Raw genomic sequence first — 20,610 nt, forward strand, 5'->3', positions numbered from 1 at the left:
TTTTTTCTGCTGCCACTATTGCTGAACAAGATATATCTCCCAATATGCGTGTAAAATCAGGACGGCAATGAATGAAAATTCCTCCAAGTTGAATAGAACTGAAAATTTTGGTTGTAGAAATCTTTGGAGAATTTTATCAAACACAATATTTGATTCAGTGGTTATTGATGTAACGATTTCATGCAGTTGTAGTAGCATAAACACTCTTGTGGAAGTTGGACATTAAGAGGAATGAGACACATTAAAAGAATGATATTTATGGAATGTGTGATGAAGATGAATTTTTCTCTCATGTATCCCAACACCCATTCCGTGACATCTTTCTGCTCACCATTATCTGCCAACTTCATGAACTTGAAATCCATGAGGGACTATTCTCTACTACCCCAGAAACTTTCACTCCAACTTTCTTGCAGAAACTCACCTCTTTTCTCACGTCATTAAGAGACTTGCTGAGGGGTGGTAACTATGATTGCAACATCTACTCCAGTTGCATCAATGCATTGAACAATTGAAAAAAAAAAAAAACACAAAGAAAATCTAAGTTTCCATTTTCAGTCAATAATCCAATATGACCTATAGTGCAAACAAGTATAAAGGATGTTGTATTGTTGTATAATTGTGTCATTGTTAAGCATAAAATAGAGGAGCAAGAAAGAATGCTTTTAAGAGAACAAACAATTGTTGTGGCAGCGAGACACGCTTCAAAGTTCTAACACCACTCTCACAACATGAACTCCACTATTTCCTCTGTTATGCTAAGATGTGTCACCTGCTCACTATAATTCATTACATTGATGGTCTCTGTGATTTTCGTGTTTAGAATTGAGTCTAGAATAGATTATGACTATTGATATTAATATAACATTTATTATTGAGTCTGATGTCATAGGAAGGGAACATGATAAGGAAAGGATCGTGAAGCTCTTAATAGAACAGACTTCTGATGATGACGATGATGATAAACATGTTTCTGTTGTTCCCATTGGGGAATTGGAGGTTTGTGAAAAACCACTCTTGCTAAGCTTGTGTTCAATGATGAGAGGATTCGTGAGTCTTTTTCATTGAAAATATGGGTGTGTGTTTCTGATGACTTTGATATGAAGCAATTAATTGTTAAGATCATCAATGCTGCTAGCAACTTTGTTTCTACTGATGCTCCTGCTGGCCAACAAAATCTAAAAGAATTAGAGATTGAGCAATTGCAATATCATCTAAGAAATATGCTTGATGCTCAAAAGTTCTTACTTGTGTTAGATGATGTCTGGAATGAAGATCGCGTTAAATGGGTAGAGCTGAGGGATCTCATTACAGTGGATGATAAAGGAAGCAAAATTGTAGTGACAACACGAAGTCAATCCATTGCTTCTATGATGGGTACTATTCCTTCTTATACTTTAGAAGGTCTTTCTCTAGATGATTCATTATTTTTGTTTCTTAGATGGGCTTTTAAAGAAGGAGAAGAGAAATGGCATTCTAATTTAGTAGTGATTGGAAAAGAAATTGTGAAAAAGTGCAAAGGAGTTCCCTTAGCAATAAGAACATTAGGAAGTTTACTATATTCAAAATATGAGATAAATGATTGGGAATCACTAAGAAATGCTGAGATTTGGAATTTGCCACAGAAAAAGGATGACATCTTACCTGCATTAAAATTAAGCTATGATCAAATGCCATCCTATTTGAGGCAGTGTTTTGCTATGTTCTCCCTTTTCCCAAAGGATTGTAGACTTACCAGTGTTGAGGTTGTTTCACTTTGGAGTGCACTAGGTTTGCCTCCAACACCAAGCAAAAATGAAACTTCACTAGATGAGTGAATTAATGTCAAGATCTTTTCTTGAAAATATTTCTGGCTGTGGCACATCTTATCATTTTTGTATACATGATTTAGTGCATGATCTGGCACTGTATGTTGCAAAAGATGAGCGCCAACTTATCAGTTCCGACTGTCAAAATATACCAGAAAATGTTCTTCATCTATCTTTGTCCGAATTTGATTTGTTTGGCAAATCTTTCAAGCTAAACTTATTAGGTGTGAGAACTCTACTATTTCCTTTTGGAAGAGTGGGAGCCAACAATGAAGATTTGTTCAGAGCATGGGTGTCAAGTTGCAAATATTTACGATATTTGAATCTTGATTATTCCACATTTGAGACTCTACCTCGATCAATCAGCCAGCTGAAACATTTAAGATATCTTTCACTCAGGTATAATATAAAAATGAGACTTCCTTCTTCTATTTGCATGCTCCAAAATTTGCAGTGTTTGCTTCTTACTGGATGTATAGAGATTGATAAATTGCCAAAAGGGTTAAGAAACTTGATCAGTCTGCAAAGTATGTCAATAACCACAAAGCAACCTGTCTTACCAGAGTGTGACATTGCAGAGTCTTGCGTAATAATATATTCATATGACCATCTAAGTATCAAATAATAACATGAACAAATTAAAAGAAGGCCTACATCTATAATTGACCAAATTTTTTTGTTAGTGCTTAGGATAAGTCAAGTAGCAAAGTTTGGTGCACATATATTCCATTTTATATTCTAATATTTGTTTTATATAATCCAATATTATATGTGCATAATCTAATTTTTAAATTTTTAATTTTAATAAATATACAATAAATAAATTAAAAACTTAAAATGATTCTAAACGAAACATATTATTTGTTTGTTTAAAATTATTAGGCCTTGATGGAGATTGCAAACACAATAAGTTCAGTTTACCGATATGCAACAATAACTAGCAATAGCTACGAGATAAGATCAGAGGCATACAAATCACTACAAATTGGTGATGAATAAGAAGAATATATTCATACATCAACAAACAAAATCACTAGGATAATATTTCACAAGAAGAGTTCTAGCATCAAAATACAAAGTTCCAACATCCAATTTAAAAAAGAAAACAAGGTAATTCCTAAAGCTTGTTTAGTTTTTCTCGGTAATGTTACTGTGGTGTCTCCTGCAAGCTCATGTTCTCCAATGCCAAATTTAGTCCCTCTAAGGTTGCATTGGCCACAAGATTTCCATCCTTAGCCATGACAGGGCTAACCTCAGAGAGAAGGTCCAAACATCGTAGTTGACAAACCACTTGAAGCAGGGAGTGAGACTTACAATACCCTAAAATAAATTGTTCGGTGACATCATTCGGATCCGTTTCATCATGGCAGGTTTCCATCTTCCACTCAACATTCTCACCTAAAAGCCCAAATATCGACCAAGCATAAGCTGAAGCCTGCATCATCTCAATCAAACAATTTAACAAATAAAGATTGGCATCAATCAAATTGTACTAAGAAAAGATCAACTAAAAAGGTAGATGATTATACATACAGGATATCCAGGTAATGATGATTCATCAGATTGGGAATGAGGAAACTTCAATTTCAAGTTGGAAATCTCATTTCCTATCATAGTGGTGTATGGTTCTGACAAGTCAATCGTGCCAGATGCCTTCTTAGACTCAAACCTCAGTAGAGAGAACCAATTTGAAGCATCATTTAAGGCGTCCATGGCAAGGCGTTGGCCTTGGATGGTGGTGAGCTTGCAGGAGAGAGCAATGCGGGTGCAGAGGGCTACCAGGTTGAAGAGAACAGAGGCCTTCTCCAAATGGATGTTATGCTGAGAAGAGTGCTGTTGCGGGCTGATGGCATTGTACCAAACAAAGATAGGTGGGTTGGGTGAGGCATTCATAGGGAAGAAAGGCTCAATCATGCAAAGGCATTTGAAATAACGGATGAGGCAGTCACGGTGAAAGGGTAGAGAAAGCTCATCACGCAGCATCTGATTGCACAATTTGCGTAGCATTTCGAGAAGGCCTTCTACTTTCTTTGCCACGCTCTCAGAGTATTTGAGGACAAAGTAATTGCGCAGGGACTCGTAGAGATTCAAGTGCTCACTCTTCTTCAAAGGAAGGTATTGAAGAATATCTGAAAACCACGGAGACGGCGAAGATGAGAGGATTGCGGAATTTGTTGGATAAGGAGGAGGCATGTCCCATGGGTTAGCCACCAGCTTTCCATCCTTGACAATCTTGAAAGGATTGAACTCGGAGAGGAGGAGGTCAAGGTATATTTGTTGTAGGTTGGGTTTTCTGCAAATCCCTCTCACTACTATCTCAGTGACACATTCTGCATCATGATCAAGAGCACAAGAATTGACCGATGAGTATACTTCAGGTAGCAAGTATCTGGGTAGGATGGATGATTCCCTCACACGAAAAGCCTTATTCGCCTCCGCCTTAAAGAAGTCCAACTTCTGGGAAAGATGAGTTACCCAGGTTTTGCCTTGGTCAAAACGGTAGTCATGTTTCCGTCCAGCCACACCCAAAACCGCAAATATCAGACAATTTGCTTTAAGATAAAACCAACAAACCTACATCATCATCATCAATTTATCATCAATAGAATGAAAAAATAAATGTAAAATCAATCAAGAGTGAAGACTGACCGGGCTAAACAATGGGGCACATCGGTGTCGTTGGAGAGCGTAACTGGCGTGGTTGTTGTTGAGTTGTTGCCGTAATTCGAGCTCGAAAGCCTGAGCGGAGAAGAGGTGGTGCAGAAACTCCGCGAAGTGGACAGTCAAATCGAGGGTGGCGGAGACCACATGCTTGGCAAAAACCTGCCAGAGTTTGAAGAAGAAATTGGCGGCGACTTTGAAGGATTCCATTGCAAGATGACGGCCAAGGGCGGTGGTACGGTCGCAAGAGGCAGCAATCTGGCTGTAGATGGCTCCAAGGTTGAAGAGCAGCGGCCTTCTCCAATTGGATGGCGTTGCGCTCGGAGGAGACCCCTTCCTCATGCTCAGGGTTGATGGCGTCGTACCAGACAAAGATGATGGGATCGGCGTCGGAGGAGAGAGAGGTGAATAGTGGCTCAACCATGCAAAGACATTGGAAGTAGTGGAGGAGGCAGTCACGTTGCATGGGAAGGGAGAGGTCCCCTCTGCGCTCCACCATGTCCCTGCGGCATTTGTTTAGGGTTTCCAGAACGCTTTCAACTTTTTGTGCATCGCTCTCGGAGTATTTTGAGGCTACCAACTTACGTAAGGGCAGGTACAGCTCCACCGGATCAGTTTTCTTCAGTGGAATTGACAGCATCGTTTCCGGAGTGAGTATATAGGATGTGATACGATTAGGAATCACAGAATTGGAATTAGAAATCATCCTATTCAATTTATGCTTCACGCAAAGGTACCTCCTAGTTAGCACGAAAAAAAAAAGGCCTATAACATGGGATTGTTTCTATTTGAGATCATGTCAGACTCAAATTATTGTTGGACTGACTATGGAGAGCTCATGAAGTGAAAGGACATAAAATGAGAAGACACCACATCCAATTCAAAACTCTAAAATTTTAATTTAATGGGTCTCTCATCTTATAAACTCATCACTTTTCCATACTTTCTTTGATGTGGAACTAACTTCAACACTCCTCTTGCAACACTAACAATTATGCCTTATGACACTCTGATTGTAACTCGCGTAACTCGCGAATCATCCATTCCAAAAGTCAAAAACTTGAATTTTTAGCTAAAAATACACGATTGATTTTATATCCAATACTCAATCTCCTTTTGGGCTTCAAGTATGAACAAGGCACATGCTTATCATTCTTGTACTAAAATTCAATTTTTATTTAGAAGAGTAAGCCACCTATCCTAACAGTTTAATAAGAAGTTAAGGAGTTCTAACATACCGCAAATCTAATGACAAATGATAGGCTTTTCACTACCTCAATGATCCAACTGGTCGATAATCAATTCCTCTGCTATAATACCACAGCATTTCCCCTGTTTTCATTCCATAGTCCTTTCTGCAGTGAGGTCTGTAAAAACCAAAGAAAGCAGGGATACAATCTTGAATTTACAGATGGCAATGCCTTTAAATTATATGCACCAAAAGAAATATTGAACATAGCTATGGAGTATAGAGGTACATGAACTAAGCTGCAACAATACACAAGTTTTTGCAATGACTATATTCTTGAATAAAAAAGGGCTGCAACTTCTCTCTCTTTTTTTCCTTTGCTCGAAAGAACTTATCGTATCATATTATTGTTGTCTTCAGTGTAATTTCTAAAATTTCTGACAAAATTAGTTATTTCATCAGAGCATATATTCCCTTTTTCTAAGCCTTATAAATCCATGTGCCTTCTAAATTCAAGGAATGAGAGAAATAGCTAAGACCACAGGGAACTGATTGATAACAGACAGAAAGCATTACAAATTGACGTTCTTAAAGAGGAATCAACTGAATCTGTAGAACCTTGGAAATCATTCACAACTGTCCACAAGTATGAATATTCTGCTTCTTTAATTTCTCCTGTATAACATACCCTATACCAGGAAGTGCATCAACTGGGAGTTGGTTTAAATGATCATCAACCTCAAAATGTAACTTTCTGATTGTCAAAATATACCAGAAAATGTTCTTCATCTATCTTTGTCTGAATTTGATTTGTTTGGCAAATCTTTCGATCTAAACTTAATAGGTGTGAGAACTCTTCTATTTCCTTTTAGGAAGTAATGAAGATGGAGTAGCTAGTGGAAGATGAAGAAGAATTGTCTTGGCAACCCGGATTGGAGTCAAAGTGCCTTTTGTTTTCAGTTTCCGTAATGTACACTATTGTTCTTGTTTTGTTTTAAACTATATGTCTTTGATGGTTTTTCAAGTTTATGTATGTTCTTTTGTAATTATTGTACTTTCTCTTATCAGATGGTATTTCAAGAAGTCTGATTTAGTGTTGCCACGATTAGAAATTCTCTACAAATTAGATATTAAGTTACAATCTGAAGGAAGGACATGCATGAATGATATTATCTAACTAGCTGAAACATATTTAAGTAAAGAGTTAGCGCAGGTAATTGAAATTGTGGAATTTCTCAAGAACTTGGATAGCATTTTATTTGGTGTGATGATTACTATGGACTAGGTGCACCGCACGAGCACTAACATATTTGACATGTGCTGCTATGCTTTTATCTTTTCCCATTATATTGCACCGGTTCTAATTGTTAAAAGTTTTATTTAGTACAAGACATTAGACTTCATAAGTTCACAACTTGAAAATTTAAATCTTGACTTGGATTTGGATAGATGAAAAAGCTTGATAAGATATGCATTGGAACCTGAAGTGTACTAATTGACAATCCATTTAGTGTTCTCTGGATTTGATGAAAGGGATGCAAAAGATCATAAGTGAAGTTCAAGCTAAACCAGATTAGTAGAGGGGAAAAAAATGACAAATAATTACCATTAACAATTTTTTTACAGGAGAAATCTTCAAAGTTCATCAAACAAAGCACTCTTGTAGCAGAACTAGATTGGAGAACATGAAATTTCAATGCAACATATATAACAAAGTAATGCAATTTGGACTAAGAAGCATAATTTTCACAGGGCGGTTTTGGATAGATTTTGAGCAAAAAACACATCCGGTCACTAATTTAATATTTTATCATACTTAGTCTTCATTGTTATGTATGTTACCCCGATATTTATCATGCTTAACCCAATATCTTTTGGACCTGTTTGAATCTGAACACCTCTACCTACCTGATATTAATTAGAGCAGCAGTGAGAACTATTTAAAATACAGAATGAGTCATGCTATGTATTAAAACAAAGGATTTAATTTTAGTTAAAATGTTCCCATAGTATTCATACGAATAATTAAATCATATTGAAAAAAGAATATCTATTTGTAAATTAGTCTTTTGAAAATACATCTAATGATATGAATTGTGATATTAATTTAACATTTTTTAAATAATTTGTTTAACCAATATTTTAAAGACACTTGAGTTTGCTTCATGTGATGCTGGCGTGTTTCCGGCAATTACATATTTACATTATTCTCTTAATATGTGATTGGTTAAGTCTTTAAATTTTAATCTCTAGTGAAATAAAAAACTGCATTAGCATCCAATGATCCAAGAAGACTTTGGATTTTAAAATTTGTAATTTATAGACTTCGCTGCTGAAGATTGAAGACTCTGACTGCGTTCATCTTCTGCATACTCTCTCATATTTTCTTAGATAACCATCATGGCTGAATCATTCATCTTCAGCATCGCTGAATCACTCATAACTAAGCTTGCTTCTCGTGCATACCAAGAAGCATCTCGAGTGGTTGGTGTCTACGATGACCTCCAAGACTTGAAAACCAGTCTCTCTTATGTGAAAGCTGTGTTGTTGGATGCTGAGCAGAAGCAGGAGCAGAACCATGAGCTGCGAGAGTGGCTGAAGCAGATCAAGCTCGTCTTCTATGATGCTGAGAACTTGCTTGATGAAGTTGACTGCGAATCACTGCGCAAGCAACTGCGAATCACTCACAAGCACAAGGTAGGTGGCTTCTTCTCGAGTTCTAATCCACTTTTGTTTCGCTATAAGATTTCTCAACGGATCAAAGAGATTAGGAAGAGATTAGACAGAGTCGCGGCCGATAGGGATAAGTTTGGGCTTCAAACAATTGCAGTTGACAGGCGAGTTGTGCACAGGAGGGAATTGACTTACTCCCATGTTGTTGAGTCTGATGTCATAGGAAGGGATCATGATAAAGCAAAAATTGTAAAGCTCTTGATGGAACCGAGTCTTAACAACAATGCTGGCTCTAAAGATATCTCTGTCATTCCCATTGTGGGAATTGGAGGTTTGGGAAAAACGACTCTTGCTAAACTTGTCTTTAATGATAAAAGGATAAATGAGTCCTTTCCATTGAAAATGTGGGTGTGTGTGTCTGATGAATTTGATATCAAGCAATTGATTATTAAAATCATCAATGCTGCTACTCTTAACGGTACCACTTCTGGAGATGCTCATGTGGTCCAACAAACCTTGAAAGACTTGGACATTGAACAATTGCAATATCTTCTAAGAAATAAGCTTGCTGGTCAGAAGTTCTTACTTGTCTTGGATGATGTATGGAGTGAAGATCGTGCCAAATGGATTGAACTGAGAGATCTCATCAAAGCCGGTGGTGCTGAAGGAAGTAAAATTGTAGTGACAACACGAAGTTACTCTGTTGCTTCTATAATGGGTACTGTGCCTTTTCATGATTTACAAGATCTTTCTTTTGAGGAATCTTTGTCTTTGTTTGTGAAATGGGCTTTTAAAGGAAGAGAAGAGGAAAAGTACCCTAATTTGGTAATGATTGGAAAAGAAATTGTGAGAAAGTGTAAAGGAGTTCCTTTAGCAATAAGAACATTGGCAAGTTTACTATTTTCAAAATATGAGATAAATGTTTGGGAATCACTTAGAGATGATGAGATTTGGAATTTACCACAGAAGAAGGATGATATCTTACCTGCACTAAAATTAAGCTACGATCAAATGCCATCCTATTTGAGGAAATGTTTTGCTATGTTCTCACTTTTTCCAAAAGATTTTGAATTTCAGAGTCATGGCGTTCATGCACTTTGGCGTGCAGCGGGTTTGCTCCCATCACCAAGCAAAAATGAAACATCACTAGACATTGCAAATCGATATCTGAGTGAATTAATGTCAAGATCTTTTCTTGAAAATGTTTCTGACGTAAGCACATACTATTACTTTTTTATACATGATTTAGTGCATGATCTTGCACAATATGTTGCAAACGATGACTACCAACTAATCAGTTCTGAAAATCCAAATATACCAGAAAATGTTCTCCATCTGTCTTTTACTGAACTTGATTTGTTTAGCAAATCTTTCAAGCTAAACTTGTCAAGTGTGAGAACTATACTATTTCCTTTTGGAATAGAGAAAGCTGGCAATGAAGATTTGTTAACTACATGGGTGTCAACTTGCAAATACTTGCGATACTTGGATCTGCGCGATTCCACATTTGAGACTCTACCTAGATCAATCAGCAAATTGAAACATTTAAGATTTCTTTCACTCAGGAATAACAGAAGAATAAGGAAACTCCCTGCTTCTATTTGCACGCTCCAAAATTTGGAAGAGTTGCATCTTCGTGGGTGTGTGGAGCTTGAAACTTTGCCAAAAAAGTTAAGAAACTTGATCAATCTGCAAAGAATATCCATAACCTCAAAGCAATCTGTCTTGCCAGAGGGTGACATTGCAAAGTTGGGTTCGCTTAAATACTTAGATATTTATGCTTGTGACAACCTGGAATCTGCATTTGTAGGGGTAAAGTTGTCTGCCCTTCGATTTTTGAGGATTATGAGGTGTAAGAATTTGAAGTCTTTGCCACTTGACACGCACCATTTTCCTCAACTAGAGCAATTCACTGTCGATGAATGTGGTAATTTTGAACTGTCAGATGGACATGAGGACATGAACTCTGTCTTGAGGTTAACGACAATTTACTTTAGCATGGTGGTGAACTTCCCTTATTCTCTCCAGGGATATGCAAACACATTACAAACTTTGGTGTTTGCAAAGTGCTACGAGCTGGAGGTGCTTCCTGAATGGCTGCTAAATATGACTTCTTTGAAATATCTTCATATCTGGAATTGTCCAAAGTTGATGTCTCTCCCTAATGGCATCCCTCGCCTTACAGCCCTTGAAGTTTTGCGAATCCAAAATTGCCCTGAATTATACAGAAAGTATCAGCCACATGTTGGAGAGTATTGGCACCAAATATCCCACATCAAGCATGCTGACATTAGGAAGACATGGAGAAGTCGCTAATGGAAGAGGAACATGATTTCTATGACAACCAACGCTGATGTTCAAGTGTCTTTTATTTTCATTTTGGTGATTGTTTCAGTTTTTGTTGGCTGCTTTTTGTAATAAACTTTCTCTATCATATACTGTAATTTAGAAAATCTGATTTAAATGATGTTTGTCTTGGTTGAAATTCTCTACAAAATCAAGTTAGGATATCAAAGAGGGCCAGAGGGGCATACATATATGATAATTTATTAGTTTGCTGAAGCCTGTAATAGAGTACATAGTTAGCAATGATAATTAAATGAAATAGAATTTCTAAATAAATTTGTATGGCACTTCATCACTTGTGATTTGTAAAATTATGCCAAGTACAGGCACCAAAGCCAATGGTGGTTAGCTTATCAGCTTATGCATAATTCTGATATGTCCATCATACACATTTAAATATGCTGCTATATATGTTGTCTTTCTTGGCCCTGACAAATTAGAATTGTTAACTTCAAATCTTTGATTGGAATAGATGGTATAACAAAAGCTGCATTGTGGACTAGAGTTGTGAGCTCAATTGACACAATACATTAATAATCACTAATGATGCTATTATAAGTGTTATGGATTATTTGATGCAAGCAATGTAAAACATCTTTGGCGAATTTCATGCTAAACTTCATTAGCAGTGAAAGAATGGGGCATGGTTGCTTTAGAACAAGGCGGCAATTTGGATTGATATTAGCAGCATAGAGCATTAAAACACACATTTCTAATCATATAGAAAGAAGGCCAAGGTGATGCTAATTATAGATCTTCATAACAGAAAATACAATTTTAAAGCCTTGATTCCTTGTCTTGGGGGTTTGACTTTAGTAAGACATTGTTCCGATTTAAAATGCTTAAGAGACGGCCTTAGAAAAAAGGAAGAGTGTTTAGCTTTTTTTCTGAGAATATGTGATAGAAAGATCAAAGAATAAGAGGATGAGAAAAATTGGAACAGCAGTATTTGCTACTTCAATTTGATATGTTGCAGATTCAATCAAATTAGAATTCATAAATTCACAACTTGAAGGGATTTTATCACAAAAAGTAGCACGGTGCACTAACTAACAACCAAATGATTTTGATCAAATTTGTAAAGCTGAATAAAACACAATAAGAAAAAAAAGGGTGGCTGCCAGAATTTAAGAAATAGAAACATTAAAGAATAAAATTATATTTAAGAGTGAATACTCCACCCAATCCGCTCCTGATTAGTTTCTGTGCAAAAAAAAACAATATTGACTTTTTTTTGGCATAGGGGCTAATTAGTCTCATAAGAGTAAAGCTCAAGGGTCGGGTTGGGTATTTTTTTGTCAAAGACCTCGTTGTCCTTTGAGATAATTGTCAAGGCTGTTATGGATTTTTTTCAATATTTAAAGAATAAAATTATCATTTTATTTTTCAAAACCTTTGTATGGCTGTAGAAATCTATTTATAACATTAAAAAAAAGAATAATTACCCAAATCAGTCCCCAAGAAAAATTAATACACAGATTAATTCCTAACGGAATTGTTTTGGACATTAAACCGACGAAATTTGATCACTTTTGAACTGCCCAAAAAACATCTCAGATTAGAGGGAATTTTCATTGGCAGTTAGAGGACTTAAATACTGCTGTTGGGCCACCATGAGGAATTTTCGATCACTAGAGAGATTTTGAAGTGGCACCAAGTGAGAGAATATAAAATAAAAAAAAATATCATATCCAACTCAAAATTTTAATGATAAGTTAATGATCTTTTATTTTATAAACTTTTCACTTTTTCTTGTTTTCTTTTTTACGAGACTAATTTTATGCCCTCGTTAGCAAAAACACACTAAGATATGGAAGATGGGTTTTTACCAAAATCTCCTCGGCTAGAGAGATTGTAGTAGCTACTAGTTATTACATGCTGAGGAGTATTACTTCTTTTATCAAAGATATGCAAATTTCTGTTCTTCTAAATGTTCTATAGAAGCGTTGTGGCGACTGCAAGCTTCCTTTTGCTGCTTCAGAGTTCAGACTCAATACTAGCTCTACCCACCATTTCCACATGCCTCCAGCTTTTTCATAGGTAATCGGGAATCTGCATTTCCACCAGGTCAGAATTTCATAATTTATAATTTATGATGATCACTTAATTTTTATATTTATTATTTTTCTCCCATTTTCAACTTGCAAAAATTATCATGTCTTACGTAGATGTGTGGTGATCCAAGATCCAATACTTCTACTAAAATTAGTTATTAAATATTTATAAATAAATACATATGTTATTTAACTTATTTTTTATGTGTATCTTAAGTGGTTGTGGCGATTCTCAAAGGAGGAATGTTCACTGTAGAAGAAGGTGGTCTACTCGTGCTATAACATGAATCCAAATGTGTTGCTGTCCTCTCAAGTTTTACCTGTCGGGGGACCCTGGAAAAATATATGTCAGTTCAAGAATCAACAAATAAGACAGAAAATGATTACTGAGTTGTCTATGAAGGTTGGTGATGGGAGAGAGACGCGTTTCTGGAAGGATGTATGGTTGCGTGGTGGTTCTCTGAAAGATAAGTTTTAGAGGCTTTTCTCAGTTTCAAAACAAAGAAAATTCGTTATACGAAATTGTGGGTTTTGGGATGGGGTTGAGTGGATATGGAACTTCCAATTAAGGCGAGAGCTATTCCAATGAGAGTTGGAACTAGTGAACCAGCACTATGATGTTTTAAGGCTGGTCCAACTCACTTATAAGAGAGAGGATAGAGTTGTGTGGAAATTTGATAAATAAGGATTTTTTTTATTAACTCTTTTGCACAGGTACTGCAGGCGGAAACAACTACATAGGGTATAACAAGCTACAGCTTTACTAGGACAATTTGAAAAGGTTTAGTTCCACCAAGAGTTAAACTTTTTGTTTGGTTTGTATTGACTGGCAAGGTCAATACGAAGGAGAGGTTGAGTCGGTTTGAGGTTATTAATCCGAAGGATGTTGTATGCGTATTATGTAACAAAAGTGTTGAATATAGTCAACATTTGTTTCTTGGCTGTGATTTTTTTTTGACAGGTATGGTGTGCTTAGTTATCATTTGTTGGAAGGCAATGGTTATACCCAGAGACGTTAAAGAAATATTTTTTAAGTTGGACTGGGATATCAACTACAAAGGAGGTGCACAAGAGATGGATGGTGTGTTTTTGTGCGATAATCTGGAATATCTGGTTAAAAAGGAATAGAAGGATTTTTTAGAATAAAAAAAAGCGTTGACGAAATCATCTATATGTCCTTTACGAACTACAAGGAATGGTTAGGTGTAAATCTTTTTTGTTATTGATGACAATGTCGGATATGACAAGGGGTTAAATAGGGGTGTGCATAAGTCGGGTGAAATCGGGTTTGATGTGACCCAGATACAACCCGAAATATATACCGGGTATATTTATTAGACCCGAACCCGATCTTAGACCCGATAAAACCTATACACTTTCGGGCCACGATTATACCGGATAAAAATCGGGTGAAAACCGGGCTGTTAACATTATATTACCTTGATACCTTCTTATAAGCTAGCATGTGAAAATATCCAAATTTTCAAGACTCCAACCATTATTTGACATGGTAAAATTCACTTAGAAAAATATAATAAGAACCAACTCTTCTCTAAAATTAAAGCACAACCATAATCAATATTAATATTGTCTAATAACACCAAATATTTAAATCAATAGAAATAACACAATATTATGCATTAATTAGTCTAAAATCTTATGCATTTTAAACATAAAACATTAACTTACAGTCTTATAATAACTAATAACAAAATATTAAGGTTTACAGTACTTAAATTCCACATAAGAATAGCCATCATCCATCACTAATAACACAAAATATTAATTGTGTATGATGATCGGGTCACCGGGCCGATTTCGGGTGACCCGAGTAATGACCCAGGTCCGACCCGAAATAATGACCGGATCTATTTTTGAAACCCTTACCCGGCCATAAACCCGGTAAAATCACACTAAATTAGCCCCTAAAATGTTCGGAATCGAGCCAAATCTTCGGATCAGGCCGGCCCATGCACACCCTTAGAGTTAAATATTAGCGTTCTTTTTGTTGGGATTATATTAATGCCTAATTTCAGTAATTGATTTTAGTATACACAACTCAAAGATTTGAGTTAACTTTAATGTGTCTAATCAAACAAAATAAGTAAAAATAAATGAAATAAAAGATTATATTTATTTTAGTGAATTTTGCTCTATATATAATATAAGACATAGTCATATATTTAGAGAGAAAAAGGCCATAAATTTTAGCCTCCATTGGAGGCACCTAAAAAAACCGCTTTTATTCTTAAAATAAAAGAAAAATACAATTATAAATAATTTACTGGCATTAAAAAGATATACTCGGACAAAATAAAAATTTAGAATTTAAAAATGAATGAGCAATAAAATAATGTATACTTAAATATCACCAAAAAATTAATTATTATTTTACACTATGTAAGTCATTATAGTCGAACAAAAATTGATATCATCATTCGAAACGTCCTTAAAAAGAAAAATAAAAAACAAAAAAACTCAGAATTGCACCTTGTCCATACCTATCTAAAGGTATGATGTTTCAATATGAACTCGTTGCTACTACCGTAATTGAAAATGTCATCCAATTTTTTATTATTCAGTAGGCTTAAAGACATCTCCTAATTCTGTTCTATATTAGTTAGTTATTAACAACTTCACTACCGTTGGAGATAGGTAAGTACTAGCAACTGCCATTTTATTCTTAATGGTTAACTAACTATATATGATCTTAATGGTTATTAATATCAACAACCGTGTATTTAGTTGAAAGTAATCATAGTGGATTTTAGTTTGGTAAATTTGTGCTTGAGGCCTGAAGTTTTGTGTATTGCTATCCTTTACTGTTCATTTCCTTTTACTTTTTTTTCCTTCTTCCATCCATCACATTTACGATCCATCTCCATTGTTGCTATTAGTTTTCTTTTTCTCTTTCAGTTATCAAAATTATTCGAAGTTATTAAGTAAGAATTTCTCAAAAAAATACAATGGCATGCTCTACTGTTAGATGCGAAGCAAAAGCAGAGCACAACCTTGCTTTCCTCTTATACTATGTTCGGCTTAAAGCCCAATTAAGAAAGCAAAAACACACCGAAGAAGCAAAGAAAAGCAAAAGCACTAGAAGCTTGCTTTTTAAAATATGAGCAATATTAGGAAACCAAAAGGGTATTAGCCAAAAATCAGCCAAATACTTCCAAAATCGCTATGAGTTAATATATATGGATGTTTCTTCTGCTAAGTATCAGAATGTTTCTTTTTCATACTAAATGGATGTTCTTTTATATATTTTTCGAATTTTTTTGTATTGCAAATGTGAATGTCTCTATTTTTTTAAGAATTTCATATTTTTTTTAAATTTTATAGATATTTAATTATTTTTGCTAAAATATAATTAAATGTTTCTTTTGTTAAGTATTATGATGTTTTTTTTTTCATATTAAATAAATATTTTTTTATAATTCTGTAATGGTGTAGTTTACATTCTCTTTAATCATTAAAACGAGGACACCTAATATCCTAAAACACAGAAAACAACATCTGCAATAAACTCCTAATTACAAACATGTGTGTTAAATACAAAATAGAAACTCAATCATCCACCATCATTCTCACTAGCATCATAGCACCATCCACCTTTTTAACCTTACACACAAGCGCATGTAAGAAAAGCAGGGGCAAAAAACAGGCACTGTTAGTGCAAGCAGTACATCATCGAGCTCCAAAAATATTATGAATATGAATAATGCATCGTCAATAACATCATCAATTTTCTCTAGTAATGGCAAAACTGAATCACATCCCAATTATGCTCTCTTACACCCATATATGATTGGAGTGATCAATCACAATAATAAGAACTAAGCCAATAATGAATCCCATCAACGTAAGACCCTCTCAACGTTGGATCTAAGATTTGATACAGAGAAGCTATCGAATCTTTCTGAATAGTCTAAAGTTGGAGGATCTAACTTTGATCCCATTATATTGAGAAAAAGTTTTCTTTTTCTTTTTTTTTTTCTTCTTCTATTGTTAGCATCAGTTAATGTTGAGAGAGGTTTGTGTTTGTGATTGTTGGAAGTTAGTAGGTTAATGTGAGAGAGAAAAAAAAAGTTTTTATAGGTTTTAATTAGGTTTACTTAATTAATTTTAAATTTTTTAAATTCATTAATTTCAAATTTTTTAAATTTTGAATTTAAAAAATTTAAAATTAATTATTAATATAAATTAATGTGGTTTTGTTTAATTTTTGGCTGATAACCTTTTGGTTCCATATACTTTTTCTTAAAATATTCAAAAAGAAATAAATTATTAAAAAATTGTTGAAGGAAAGCAATGACTTTTTTTTTTGTTATTATTTGAAATTAAAATATTTTTAAATAATAACTTTTTATTTATCAAAATTGAAGCAAACTTACTGTTTATATAAATAAACTAATTTTTCACTTAAAAGTCAAAACACACTCATCAGCAACTCATCAGCAACTTCATCTGATGGAGGGTTTTCATTACATTAGTCTCTTAAAATTTGTGATTGGTTAACTTTTTAACACTAGTGAAATAAATAAATAAATAAAAACAAACATGAGTTTGGTGGAATAGTTAGCATTACTCCATTCGCATCCAAACGGTCCACCAACTCGTGGCGCCAGAGATTACTTCATCTTTGCCGAAGACTCTGGATTTTAATACTTGTAATTTGAAGACTTCGCTGGTGAAGATTGAAAACAGTGTCTGCGTTTTTGCATTCACATCTTCTGCATACTCTCTCATATTTTCTTAGATTGACCATCATGGCAGAATCATTCATCTTCAGCATCGCTGAATCACTCATAACTAAGCTTGCTTCTCGTGCATACCAAGAAGCTTCTCGAGTGGTTGGTGTCTACGATGACCTCCAAGACTTGAAAACCAGTCTCTCTTATGTCAAAGCTGTGTTGTTGGATGCTGAGCAGAAGCAGGAGCAGAACCATGAGCTGCGGGAGTGGCTGAAGCAGATCAAGCTCATCTTCTATGATGCTGAGAACTTGCTTGACGAAGTTGACTGCGAATCACTGCGCAAGCAACTGCGAATCACTCACAAGCACAAGGTAGGTGGCTTCTTCTCGAGTTCTAATCCACTTTTGTTTCGCTATAAGATTGCTCAACGGATCAAGGAGATTAGGAAGAGATTAGACAGAGTCGCGGCCGACAGGGATAAGTTTGGCCTTCAAACAATTGTCGTTGATAAGCGAATTGTGTATAGGAGGGAAATGACTTACTCCCATGTTGTTGAGTCTGATGTCATAGGAAGGGATCATGATAAAGGGAAGATTGTAAAGCTCTTGATGGAACCGAGTCTTGACAATAATGGTGGCTCTAAACATATCTCTGTGATTCCCATTGTGGGAATTGGAGGTTTGGGAAAGACCACTCTTGCTAAGCTTGTCTTCAATGATGAAAGAATAACTGATACCTTTTCATTGAAAATGTGGGTGTGTGTGTCTGATGAATTTGATATTAAGCAATTGATTATTAAAATCATCAATGCTGCTATTGTTAGCGGTACTACTTCTGCTGATGCTCTCGTGTACCAACAAACCTTGAGAGACATGGACATCGAACAATTGCAATATCTTCTAAGAAATAAGCTAACTGGTCAAAAGTTCTTGCTTGTCTTGGATGATGTATGGAGTGAAGATCGTGCCAAATGGATTCAACTGAGAGATCTCATCAAAGCCGGTGGTGCTGAAGGAAGCAAAATTGTAGTGACAACACGAAGTCGTTCTGTTGCTTCTATAATGGGTACTGTTCCTTTTCATGACTTACAAGGTCTTTCTTCGGAAGGATCTTTTTCTTTGTTTGTTAAATGGGCTTTTACAGAAGGAGAAGAGGAAAAGTACCCTACCTTAGTAATGATTGGAAAAGAAATTGTGAGAAAGTGTAAAGGAGTTCCTTTAGCAATAAGAACATTGGCAAGTTTGCTATTTTCAAAATATGAGATAAATGATTGGGAATCAGTGAGAGATGATGAGATTTGGAATTTACCACAAAAAAAGGATGACATCTTACCTGCACTAAAATTAAGCTACGATCACATGCCATCCTATTTGAGGAAATGTTTTGCTATGTTCTCACTTTTTCCAAAAGATTTTGAATTTCAGAGTCATGACGTTCATTCACTTTGGCGTGCAGCAGGTTTGCTTCCACCACCAAGCAAAAATGAAACTTCACTGGATGTTGCAAACCGATATTTGAGTGAATTAATGTCAAGGTCTTTTCTTGAAAATGTTTCTGACGTAAGCACATACTATTACTTTTTTATACATGATTTAGTGCATGATCTTGCCCAATATGTTGCAAGCGATGACTACCAACTGATCAGTTCTGAAAATCCAAATATACCAGAAAATGTTCTCCATCTATCTTTTACAGAACTTGATTTGTTTAGCCAATCTTTCGATATAAACTTATCAGGTGTGAGAACTATACTATTTCCTTTTGGAATAGAGAAAGCTGGCAACGAATATTTGTTCACAAAATGGGTGTCAACTTGCAAATACTTGCGATACTTGGATCTGCATGATTCCACATTTGAGACTCTACCTGGATCAATCAGCAAGTTGAAACATTTAAGATTTCTTTCACTCATAAAAAACAGAAGAATAAGGAAACTCCCTGCTTCTATTTGCACGCTCCAAAATTTGGAAGAGTTGCATCTTCGTGGGTGTGTGGAGCTTGAAACTTTGCCAGAAAAATTAAGAAATTTGATCAATCTGCAAAGAATATCGATAACCTCAAAGCAATCTGTCTTGCCAGAGGGTGATATTGCAAAGTTGGGTTCGCTTAAATATTTAGATATTTATGCTTGTGACAACCTGGAATCCCCATTTGTGGAGGTAAAGTTGTCTGCCCTTCGAGTTTTGCGGATTATGAGGTGTAAGAATTTGAAGTCTTTGCCACTTGACACGCACCATTTTCCTCAACTAGAGAAATTCACTCTCCATGCATGTGGTAATTTTGAACTGTCAGATGGAGATCAGGACATGAATTCTGTCTTGAGGTTAAAGACAATTTACTTTAGCATGGTGATGAACTTCCCTTATTCTCTCCAGGGATATTCAAGCACATTACAAACTTTGGTGTTTGCAAGGTGCTACGAGCTGGAGGCGCTTCCTGAATGGCTGCTAAATATGACTTCTTTGAAATATCTTCATATCTGGAGTTGTCCAAGGTTGATATCTCTCCCCAATGGCATCCACCGTTTTATAGCCCTTGAAGTTTTGCGAATCCACGATTGCCCTGAACTGTACAGGAAGTATCAACCACATGTTGGAGAGTATTGGCACCAAATATCCCACATCAAGCATACTGACATTAGGAAGACATGGAGGAGTCGTGAAGAGGATTTCTGTGACAACCAAGACATGGAGAGTATTGGCACCAAATTGTCCAAGTGTTTTTTTATTTTTCTTCTTCCATGATGTCTAATTGATGTTCTTGTTTCCTTTTGGACCATGTATTTGATGATTGTTTCTGTTTTTGGTTGTTACTCTTTGTAATAATTGAGCAACTTTCTCTGTCATATATTGTAATTTAATAAATCTGATTTAAAGGTTTGTCTTGGTTAAAATTCTCTACAGAATTAGACATTAAGTTACCTCTTTTGAAAAAAAAAAAAATTATTTGACACACATATACATGAATATATAAAAATTCACAAAACATATATAAATTATTTGCCCCAGGAAAAAAAGGTGAAGGAATTTATTTCAATTGTTCAAAATTTTCTAGAGAGATTAGTGACTGATTCAAATGAACTGTAACTTGAAAATTCAACAACTTGACTTCGTACTTTACTTTCACATAAGATCCATTTTGACTTGTTGAGCAAACACCAAAGGCAGTTGAACAAACGATATAT

At 35.4% G+C, this 20,610-nt stretch overlaps 3 protein-coding genes and 1 pseudogene across 5 annotated transcripts; 3 read left to right on the forward strand and 1 right to left on the reverse strand.

Moving 5' to 3' along the window:
- The first annotated feature begins 843 nt into the window (after positions 1 to 843).
- On the forward strand, positions 844 to 2,807 carry LOC107492548 (putative disease resistance protein RGA4; annotated as a pseudogene).
- Positions 2,808 to 2,821: 14 nt separating this feature from the next.
- LOC107492616 (uncharacterized) lies at positions 2,822 to 5,136 on the reverse strand. The gene is made up of 3 exons (XM_016113651.3): positions 4,458 to 5,136; positions 3,342 to 4,382; positions 2,822 to 3,243 (listed from the first exon to the last, which is right to left on the reverse strand). The coding sequence occupies exons 1-3, from the start codon at positions 4,809 to 4,811 to the stop codon at positions 2,956 to 2,958; spliced, it is 1,683 nt and encodes a 560-aa protein (XP_015969137.2). The 5' UTR covers positions 4,812 to 5,136; the 3' UTR covers positions 2,822 to 2,955.
- Positions 5,137 to 8,016: 2,880 nt separating this feature from the next.
- LOC107492547 (disease resistance protein RGA2-like) lies at positions 8,017 to 10,647 on the forward strand. The gene has a single exon (XM_016113591.3). It carries the CDS (start codon positions 8,059 to 8,061, stop codon positions 10,645 to 10,647), a length of 2,589 nt encoding a protein of 862 aa, XP_015969077.1. The 5' UTR covers positions 8,017 to 8,058.
- Positions 10,648 to 17,330: 6,683 nt separating this feature from the next.
- Positions 17,331 to 20,319, forward strand: LOC107492614 (disease resistance protein RGA2-like). Of its 3 annotated transcripts, none has more exons than XM_052251327.1 (2): positions 17,331 to 18,491; positions 18,882 to 20,319. In XM_052251327.1, exons 1-2 carry the CDS (start codon positions 17,501 to 17,503, stop codon positions 20,168 to 20,170), a joined length of 2,280 nt encoding a protein of 759 aa, XP_052107287.1. In that variant the 5' UTR covers positions 17,331 to 17,500; the 3' UTR covers positions 20,171 to 20,319. The 3 variants fall into 3 exon arrangements, with proteins under 3 accessions (XP_052107287.1, XP_052107288.1, XP_015969134.3); XM_052251328.1 differs by having other exon boundaries at positions 18,885 to 20,319; XM_016113648.3 differs by having other exon boundaries at positions 17,331 to 20,319.
- Positions 20,320 to 20,610: the final 291 nt, after the last annotated feature.

Source organism: Arachis duranensis, chromosome 6 (assembly GCF_000817695.3).
Source record: "Arachis duranensis cultivar V14167 chromosome 6, aradu.V14167.gnm2.J7QH, whole genome shotgun sequence".
NCBI lineage: Eukaryota > Viridiplantae > Streptophyta > Magnoliopsida > Fabales > Fabaceae > Arachis > Arachis duranensis.

What these genes read in the sequence shown, in the direction of transcription:
- LOC107492616 (XM_016113651.3), bottom strand. Translation starts at nt 4,811, where the DNA reads ATGAGGAAGGGGTCTCCTCCGAGCGCAACGCCATCCAATTGGAGAAGG. An exon ending in GTGCCCCATTGTTTAGCCCG is followed by an intron (nt 4,383 to 4,457) that starts GTCAGTCTTCAC and finishes ATGATGATGTAG; the next exon opens with GTTTGTTGGTTTTATCTTAA. An exon ending in CATCATTACCTGGATATCCT is followed by an intron (nt 3,244 to 3,341) that starts GTATGTATAATC and finishes GAGATGATGCAG; the next exon opens with GCTTCAGCTTATGCTTGGTC.
- LOC107492547 (XM_016113591.3), top strand. Translation starts at nt 8,059, where the DNA reads ATGGCTGAATCATTCATCTTCAGCATCGCTGAATCACTCATAACTAAG.
- LOC107492614 (XM_016113648.3), top strand. Translation starts at nt 17,501, where the DNA reads ATGGCAGAATCATTCATCTTCAGCATCGCTGAATCACTCATAACTAAG.